At 43.7% G+C, this 9,866-nt stretch overlaps 2 protein-coding genes across 12 annotated transcripts in view; one reads left to right on the plus strand and one right to left on the minus strand.

Annotated features, from left to right (window-relative positions):
* The window catches only part of LOC102674684, a 77,649-nt gene that overhangs the window by 46,883 nt on the left and 20,900 nt on the right, over window positions 1–9,866 (minus strand). Inside the window, exon 1 of one of the 11 annotated variants that reach the window (XM_031509053.1) lies at window positions 3,068–3,201. The exons of the other annotated variants lie outside the window; for them this stretch is intronic. Coding sequence (XP_031364913.1) covers window positions 3,068–3,098 — 31 coding nt within the window. The 5' untranslated portion in view covers window positions 3,099–3,201. Of the gene's footprint in view, window positions 1–3,067; window positions 3,202–9,866 lie in introns of those variants that run through there. 11 annotated transcript variants of the gene reach the window in all.
* LOC102674564 (opsin, blue-sensitive) lies at window positions 499–3,048 on the plus strand. Its single transcript, XM_006612709.2, has 8 exons — window positions 499–920; window positions 1,132–1,323; window positions 1,514–1,729; window positions 1,802–1,932; window positions 2,010–2,182; window positions 2,300–2,457; window positions 2,536–2,631; window positions 2,693–3,048. The coding sequence occupies exons 1-8, from the start codon at window positions 862–864 to the stop codon at window positions 2,799–2,801; spliced, it is 1,134 nt and encodes a 377-aa protein (XP_006612772.1). The 5' UTR covers window positions 499–861; the 3' UTR covers window positions 2,802–3,048.

Consider the following 9,866-nt stretch of genomic DNA (forward strand, 5'->3'; position numbering starts at 1 on the left):
GCACGCTGCGTGAAATTTCAGGAGGACACTGACCGACGTGCGTCGCCATTCCTCCGAATTTTCGATCGGTTCGAGAGAGCATTATTCGGTTAAACCGATAACAAAACGGGCTCTTGATTACGAGATTGACAGCACGCGTCCGATCGATCGTATATACGCACACGCACGCTCTCTCTCTTTCTCTCTCTCCACCCTTGATAATTTACCCTCCGACAAACTTTTCGAACGCGAACAATGGGACGAACCCGTATCCGTACCCATCCACCGACGTATCTCGCCATTTTTCCCATCTTGCTTTCTTCCAGCCTTGATCGGAGATTAAAGAATCGTCGCAAAAGAAATGTGCGAGATCGGTTCGCGTGACCAACTAGACTCAGCTAAACAAAAGGTTTCTCCTATTCGTAAATCGCAAATCGAATTAAGCTCTCAACTGGCACGCCATTCCCGATCACGAATCGTCGTACGTATAAAAGGAAAGGATCTCGATAAACCGAGTCAAGTGAGTTGCGGAACGTATTCACGACTTGTCATCACCGCGTCTCACTTCAGGTCGTTGTCATCGCGCGTTATATCTTGTTCTTTTTTTTCTCCACAGTGCGGTGTTATCCAAACTTTTTACCTCTTCCCCCATATTATCTTCGTATCTCTCTCTCTTTTTTCCTTCCTTCCTTCTCTCCTCCCTTCCTCCCTCCTTTCCTTTCTGTGTTTGCAACAACAACGTTCGTCATCGATCGATCGAATCCTTGGAAGGATATCCTTCTATCGGCTTCGACGTTCTATCGTCGAATTACCGTAATCCGTGCCGCTTGGAATTAATACCGATCTCGCATACCGATCGTAAAGACTTTGAACCGTGCCGGGATGTTATTGCATAATAAGACCATCGCCGGTAAAGCGTTGGCTTTCATGGCCGAGGAAGGGTGTGTACACGTAATCTCTCTCTATCTCCATTCTTCCAATTTTTTTTCACCCAATTTTCCATATATAATATCCTATTTCTCGCGCGAAACGAACAGTGATCTCCTTTCTTTGACAAACGTTACGCTACCCAACGTTTTAACATCCGCGTAGCGTTCATACGTATATTAAAACGTATTATAAATAAACGTTGTTGATTTATTCATCATCCAGATATGTTCCCTCGATGCGAGAAAGATTTTTGGGATGGAACGTACCGCCGGAGTATTCGGATCTTGTCCATCCCCATTGGAGAGCATTCCCAGCACCTGGAAAACATTTTCACATCGGACTCGCGCTCATCTATTCGATGCTGCTAGTTATGTCTCTCGTAGGCAATTGTTGCGTCATATGGATATTCAGCACGTAAGTTTGAAATTTAATAATTCGAGTCATCGTGCTGCCCTCTCTCGAGAAACCGTGGAATCCATGCTCGCGTCCGCGTGGATCGATCGTGCAACGAACGCGTACCGACTATCGTTATACGCGCGCATCGTATTTACCGATTGTGTTTACCGACTACTTCGTTTCAATTCGGGATGCGAATTGTTTCCAGATCAAAATCACTGAGGACCCCTTCGAACATGTTCATAGTTAGCCTGGCGATATTCGATATAATAATGGCTTTTGAAATGCCAATGCTAGTGATAAACAGTTTTATGGAACGTATGATTGGCTGGGAAATTGGATGCGATGTTTATTCGGTGTTTGGATCGATTTCTGGCATGGGACAAGCTATTACAAATGCTGCCATCGCATTTGACCGTTACAGGTTACAGTTATTCCGTTTCGTCATCGTCTATTATTTACGAATCGAGATATCGAATCCTCTCTTTCTTTGCAGAACCATTTCCTGCCCGATCGATGGACGACTCAACTCGAAACAAGCCGCGATAATCATCGCTTTCACGTGGTTTTGGGTGACACCGTTCACTGCTTTACCGTTACTAAAAGTTTGGGGCCGATACACTACCGGTAACAAATTCCACCTCTCTTTTCTCGGAAACGTTCGACTCGTACTTTTGCCTTATGTATCCTTCTAACCATTCCAGAGGGCTTTCTCACCACTTGTTCGTTCGATTTTCTTACGGACGACGAGGATACGAAAGTTTTTGTGACGTGCATCTTCATTTGGTCCTACGTGATTCCTCTCATTTTTATCGTATTATTTTATTCTCGATTACTCAATTCTATTCGCAATCACGAAAAAATGCTGCGAGAGCAGGTACGAACGTTCCAATATTTTTCTATAATTATAACTATTCTTACGTAATGTTATTATATATACATAAAAAAAACGAAATTCCTACTCTAAAACAAATCGTTTATTCGTGCTTTTTAGGCAAAGAAAATGAACGTGAAGTCATTAGTATCGAATCAAGACAAGGAGAGAAGCGTCGAAGTGAGAATCGCAAAAGTAGCATTTACCATCTTTTTCCTTTTCCTTCTAGCTTGGACACCCTACGCAACGGTTGCTTTGATAGGGGTATATGGCAATCGGTAATTATCGCGTTTTCCTGAAAATCATAAGTTTTTTCGCGCGGATGGTAAGTAACGATGGATGTGTTTTCGCTCCAGGGAACTCTTAACGCCTGTATCTACAATGTTACCTGCTGTATTCGCCAAAACAGTATCTTGTATCGATCCATGGATTTACGCGATCAATCATCCGAGGTAACTAATTCGTCGCGATATCCTCGACGCGAGATAGAAACGAAACGATCTCTCTGTACAGGTATCGACAAGAATTACAAAAACGATGCAAATGGATGGGCATTCACGAGCCGGAATCGACTTCTGATGCTACATCTACCCAAACTGAGAAAACCAAAGCAGACGAATAAATCGAACGTCCTAAACTTTGATGCGCTTATATATAGGTTGTTTATTCGGTATTTGATCTAGGTCGCACATTAAAGAAGTGCAACTTTGATTTTCCGTATTTTGATTTTAACTCTTATATCAATAAATACGTAAAATTTAAAATTTTATGTAATTATGAATATGAAATTGTATAAAAATACAATCGTAGCGATCTGCGTATGGATAATAACGATTGTACTCTTATTAAAGCATTATTAAAGAGCAAAACGTTTCGTTTATTTTTTACCTTTCTTTCCCCATGTTGCATGCACTCCCATAGACTCCCGCGTTTTTTCGTTACGCGCATCATATTTATTCCCTTTTTATTCCTTTTGCCTGTGATATTACTACCACTACTACCACTACACGTATACACGTTCATATTATTTTTCCGTTTTTTGAACGATTTCACTTTCACAACACGAAAATTATATACAACACGAAAATTAATTCTCTTTCGAAACGTAACCTCTCATTCCGAATGCCACGTTGACATTAATTGAACTGAAAATGCGCACAAAAGGGTGCGCAATAATCTGCGCAGAATACGGCGCAGAAAGTGACACGCGCGACAAAGCGTTAAAGCGAATAACTAATGCTGCGATAAAAGCATCGAACGATTTTTCAAGATCTATCAATCGAGAAAATAGAGAAATATAATTCATTTATTACCCATTTATTGGGTAGATTTTTATTTTCCAATGCTCGTCGAATAAAGAACGATAAATTTTTGTTTTTTAATTACAAAACTATCTCCGCGACATGTAAACTTTCGTTTCTTTTTCTCTTTTAGCGCATAGAGAAAAGAGGAAAAAAAAAAAAAAAAAATACTTCTCACCGGCGCTTGTTACGAGAAAATTGAGAGGATCTTGTTACATTCTCGTTATCTCGATCCCCTTAACTCTTTTAGAATGTCCGTTCTTAAGATTATCATCAGGAAGGTGATATTTTACGAGAGAGAAATTATTTTATTACTCAGATTCGCAAATATTATTCGCATTATTTAAGAGTATGGCTTGATTTCTAAATACACGAGACAATATATATATATACATAATCTATAACGATTTCGAAAAATAGAAAAACGCCAACGAGATCGGTATTCGCGCTTCCTCGTACAATTGGCCAAACGAACGAGAGGAAATTGAGAGGCGCGAGAAGATATCGATGAAGCAACGTTCGAATAATAGTCTTTATCGTACGAAGATTCATCGAGAAAGACGATTACGCGGGCGTAAAATGCAACGGCGAAAGTTTAGTCCCGTCGCTTGTATCCCGTTTGTGAATTGTGTAGTACGTACTCTTGCCGTGTAGTAGATAGTACACTCGCGTGGCTCCCCGGAGTCAGTAGGCGGAGTCAACGGATAGCCCGACAGTTCGGTTAATATGCAGTTAGTACGTCATTTGTTTCTCGCCGTTGGCTGGGCTTATCCGTAATCTCTGACGTCACAGTTCCCTCCGATCTCTCGCGTTATCGCCGCTTAACTCACAAATCGACGAATTCGCGGATTTTCCGGATATTCGGTACATTAAGCACATTAAGACATCAAGAAAAAATATTTTCCCCGTATTCTCCTTTCATTCCAAATTTAAATCGATTCACAAAATGTGCGTAACCTCCTCGATTTCCATCGATTCCATTCTATTTACACCATTCTCCGACGAGTTTACTCTCGCGTTTCGCACACGTGACAAAGTTTTCCCTGCCGACACGAATGGAAAAAATGAAGAAACACGCGAAAAAGAGATTATGAGAATAAAGGACGGGAAGAAGAGTTGGCGGATGTGAGAAAAGAGAAAACGAATAGAGAAAAAAAGGAGAGTTCGATTCGGCAATGGGAGGAAAAGAAGGAGGAGGATTCTGGCTTCGAAGAAATCCTTGATTAGATGTTCTCGTCAAAGGAATCCTTCGTTTTCTCAGAATCGAAGAGGAGGAGGAGGAAGGAAAAAAAAATGGATCGCACGGAGGGGTGGAGCAAGAGGGAAATAGATATAAGTGAAAGAAGAAGAAAGAGAGGGGAAGGAATCGGTTTGGGGGAGCGAATTAAAAATTGTTCCAGTCTGCGAACATGGAAGAATCGTTGAAGTCGGGGGAAAAAAAGAGAAGGAGGAATAAGGCGGCGTTTTAATCGAACAGGTCTTGGAAGGGATTGCGCCGTTCCGGGAGTGGAAGGGAACGGATCCCGGCCGCTCGGTTTAAGATACATCCCATCCTATTTCCTGAGGTCGCACCGGTGACGACCAGTTATGGATGTTGAAAATTCAATTACGCGGGATTTATGGCTGCCGACGGTGGGATATATTTATTGTCGTAGCATCTCATTCTGACCCCCTCAGTTTCCCTCCCCCCCGCATCACGGGGAACGTTCGATATCTAATATCGGTTGCGAATACGCGTTTGGCTCGAGTTTCTGCTTCTACTCTTCGAATTCTTCGAAAAAAAGAAAAAAAAACATCTTGTTTGTTTCCTTTGACCCGTTTCGTTACAAAAAGAAGACGGACGTTACGAAAAGGACGGGGGGAGGGGGCACACGTTTGAGAATTATCCGTGTTACAGACAGTTCAGGTATTAACGGGAGGACAGACAGGTGTTTTATAGCGGTTAGACGCTTCGTTTTACAAGATCGTTCTTTTTAAAGCTGTCTTAATACCGGTTAAAGCACGAGGTAATAAACTCCAAAGTGCTCATTAAGGGAGGCTATACATAAGTCTTTTTCTTCTGTTCATCGTAGCGCAAGATGTATATTAACAAGAGCGATAAATTTTATCCTTATCGGCCGTTAGAACCGTTTCGTTACCTTCTCCCCCTTTCTTCTCGCGTATCGATCTCTATCGGAAAATATTCGCGATCGCTGACGACGAGCGCACGATTGGACGAAGAGGGGAAAGGGGGGGAGGGGAAAAAAGTGGGATCTTTAGACAGACGATCGCGTTGCCACGACTATTATTCACCGGGAATATGATCAGCTCGTCTTTTCGAAACGAATCGCGACTTTCCCTCCCTCTTATTCGAATCCCGTATTTCACTCGAAACGTCAAATAGAATTCAGTTATAAAACTTCCGTTCCGAATTTGCTTACCCAACCGGCCCCATCTTATGGACGATCTTATCGGCACGGCGAAACCATTTATCTCCGATGCCGCAAAATCTCTAATATACTTTCATCCCCGCTTCGCCGCTCCAATTCGACGTCCACGAAACGAAACGAGAAACGCAACGTCCCTCTATATCGATTCCCTTTCTTTCGAGATGCGTGCGATTCTTTCGTTTTTTTCGAGCTAAAATTTAAAACGTTTTAAACGTTGGTGGGGAGGAATAATGGGAGAAATGAAATTTAGAGTGGAAGGAAGCCGCGTAAAGAAGGCGGGGAAGGAAAGCTCGTCTGATCGTAGGGAATTACGACGGCGGGAGAAAAAAGGGGTTGAAGGGATGGAAGGAAAAAAAGAAAGCGGTTAAGAGTATTAACGTAAAAGTGTGTCATCGAGGGACGTAAGACGTGCGCGTGTATTTACAAATTACGAAGAAACGGCGCGGAAAACTGAATGGGAGGGCATAAACGGATCAGGATCAGTTTTAGGAGCGAATTCGATAAAAGAGAGAGAGAGAGAAAGGGAGAGGGTGAGAGTTCCGTTTCGCGACGATTAGAGATACTCCTAGGTTAAAGCCTTTCGCAAGAGGGAGGACAAAACTCGGGGAGCGAGCGAGGAGGGAAAACAGGTGAACGAGTTAAATCGGAAGGACGGTGGAGAAAGAGAGGCTGATTAAAGTGGAAAGAGCAAGTTGGCCGAGCGTGATGCAGCGTGGACAATAGTTGGCCGTCGTCGAGGGGTTGGAGAAAGGTTGGAGGGGGAGGCGCGGAGAGAAAGCTGCCAACTCTCTCTCCCACCGAGGTGAAATACTAAAGCGAGCTTAAGTGCGTTGCCATAGGGACCGGTCGGAGCCGAGAGGGGCGAGAGAAGGGTGGACGGGGTTGCCGCGAGAGAAGGTCGTGCCGCGTCCCGTCTACGCCGCACAGTTTCCGAAATGCGCTAAACCGATCGGAAGTAGCCGACGAGTCTCGAGATTCCCTCATTTTTCGCCCGACCACGCGATTCTCGGCAACCGTTGGACGAGCATTTCCCTCTCCTAGAAACTCGGGGATGAACGAATCCGTTTCCGCGTGGATTTCGATCCATCATCGACGATGCTACGCGTCGTCTCATCCTTTCTTCTTTTACATAGCAAGATCTGGAATCTTCGATCGAATTATCGGCGCTATTAAACGGTGTGCTAGTATCGCCCGATTTATTATTATTTGAAGCGCATGCTGTCTCACGTCCGTAACAATACTTCCGTAAAGTCCGTAATTTGCATCTCGTTGCAGATGTATTCCGTGTATCAGCTCGCTGGCACGCTCGTTAAACGAGTTTCCTCTTTCCCCTCCTTTCCTCTTATCTAGCCAGGCGGGGAACGCCATTCCTTTTTCCGTTCCTACCGATGATTCAAGGATCCCTCTCGGCAGTTGATGCACGGGAAAAATAAAAACTTGATTATTCGCCTCACGATTTACTCCATCGTAATTGCGAGTGACGTTCCATTTCGATCGAGATGAGCGATACAAACTTCGTACTTTCGAGTAGAAAGAAAATTCGCGCCCACGAGGAAAATCAAAAGTTGGACTCTGTCTCGCGTCCTTTTAAATATTCCACGATTATTAAACAAATATTTCTTCCCCGTCGAAATGGTACGCCGAACGAAAATTTTCAATCGTATCTTTTTCACGATGTCGAGAATTTTCTCGCGAGGGTCTTTTCGCGAAGAGGCGGAAAAAAGGGGCGAGAGATGTTTCCCCATTTGAGTCGATACTTGCCATTTTTTTTTTTTAACCAACACGTAATTCGTTCCCTCTTTTTTCTCCTCTTCGTAAGTTTCGGTTTCACTCTCGAATCGTTTCGATCCTCCTCGATCGGGAAGCTGTTCAAAGAACGGAAAGCTCCAACTACGGGAGAAAATACCAGGGATGGAAGATGATCGGACGGAAACTAGGCAAGCTCGGCCAGCTGCAATACCGCGATACACAAACTTATCGGCGAAACTCGCGAAACTTCCACGAGGGTTCAGGAATTTCAAGATGGCGAATATTCGCATACCGGATTAGGAGAAAGAAAATTGAGATCTGGGAGCTAGTTTGGCAAGGTAATTTTGATCCACAAGGAAGCTGCTGAATACTCGGATCGTTTCGTATTCAAAACGCTTTACGGATCGACTCGATTCGCAGTGATTGGTGAAAAAGAAAAAAAAAAGGAAAAAAAAAGAAAAAGAAGGAAAGATAGTAATTTCTAATTAGCGCGCGATAAAATTAACGGTGATTCGTTTCGCGCGTAATTCCAATTGTAAATGGCACTGATTAATTAGGTCGACCATCTGACAATTCGATGTGAGGAAATTCGAGCTTGGTCACGATAATGAGCCGTATTAATTACAAACGTTCCACCAGCGTTAATTACTCAAGTAGCGCGATAGTATATACGTTTCCATTTGCATCGTTCCCCTGTTTTACATATTATATAAAACTACTAAAGCGCGTTGCTCGTTTTCGTTCGTCCAAAGGATCAACAACAATTTTTCAACGGTATGGTCTCGTCGAAACGACCACGTAAACATTCGTCTTTTACCAGCTCTTTATCTCCTCCTCCTTCTATCTCCATTTCTTCTTTCTATCTACGTCAACGCGGAGCGCGGTTTGCTGAAATTTTTACCTTTTGTCGGATTAAATTTCCTTTCTCTATCGAGGAGGAGGACGAGGAGGAGGAGCAAGAATATCGTAATGCCACGCTTTTTTCCTCTTCCAGGCAAAATTGCGATATGAAAATTTCTTTCTCCTTTCTTTTCTCCTTTTCCAATTCAAGATTTCCATCCGGTCAATCGATCAATTCCGATACGATATGAATTAGTAGTATTTTCTTAAAACCCGATAAATACGATAACGAAGAGCGGAAAAGGGGAAAAAAGGGGAGGGAAATGGAATAAAGCAAGTGGTCGATATTCGTATCGGTTCCCGCTAAACCGAAAATTGGTAAAGAAAAAGTAAGAAGGGGGGATATAAACGTTCGACGCGGAATCGATTCCATTATTTGTAATAGGGAGTAAACGATCGGTGTACAGCCACGCGTTTGCTAATATAGAAAAGAGGAAGAAGAAAAGGAGGAAAATAGCGCGGAAATACGAATGTCGCGGGCCCGCCGGGTTACGCTTGAATAATGACCGTTGCAGAAGAAAAAGTATTATAGCTCCGCGGCCGCGGAGCTTTCTTTCCGTAAAGCGCGTTCCCTATATCATTCGCCTTTTGTCGATGCCATCCGCTAACGAGAAGCGATAACAAAACCATCTTACGAAATCTTCCCTATTTTTTTCCCTCCCCCTTCCCTTCCACGCGCGCTACAATACCACTCTTCGGCCCAGTTCCAGCATCCAACAGCCTGCCTCCTCTCCACCGCCGTTCCGCCGACCGTTCGATCGAATCTCGTTATTCGAAAATCGCGGAGGTAACGAGGATAGAGAAGGGGCGCGTTACGCGTTTTTCCATGTCCACGCGTTACGCTCGCGTTCGCGTACGAACGATGAAAGTTAAACCAACTTGCCGGCCCCTAAAAGTTACCGCTGAAAACTCGCGAAACCGGATTTACCGATTAAACGTACGAATATAATTTGGCCCGATTTGATTGCGACGCTTTCCAACACCGGCCGCGCAACTTTCTTTTTTACTCTTATTCGCTTTATACCCGCGGAGAATTTACGCGTATACAAATCTGGCGCGGGCGTCTGATAAAACGTTAAAGTGCACTTATATTTAAAGCGGGATATATATCCGCGGGTGGCGAGATGACGGGAAACAGGGGCCGCGGCGGGGTTATATTTTTCGGGATATTTTTCGAGAGACGCTCTCCCGCTTTTTTTTCAAAGATTCGAAAATACACGTATACGATTCCATCCGACACGACGACGACGCGGTTGCAGGGATCATTACAGGGCTCGTTTCGTTTCGCTCGAAACACTGGCGTAAAAA

Source organism: Apis dorsata, unplaced genomic scaffold (assembly GCF_000469605.1).
Source record: "Apis dorsata unplaced genomic scaffold, Apis dorsata 1.3 scaffold_118, whole genome shotgun sequence".
Classification (NCBI taxonomy): domain Eukaryota; kingdom Metazoa; phylum Arthropoda; class Insecta; order Hymenoptera; family Apidae; genus Apis; species Apis dorsata.

Coding starts and splice junctions, on each gene's coding strand:
- LOC102674564 (XM_006612709.2), top strand. CDS start 862: ATGTTATTGCATAATAAGACCATCGCCGGTAAAGCGTTGGCTTTCATG. Junction 921..1,131: donor GCTTTCATGGCCGAGGAAGG/GTGTGTACACGT, acceptor TTCATCATCCAG/ATATGTTCCCTCGATGCGAG. Junction 1,730..1,801: donor ATCGCATTTGACCGTTACAG/GTTACAGTTATT, acceptor CTTTCTTTGCAG/AACCATTTCCTGCCCGATCG.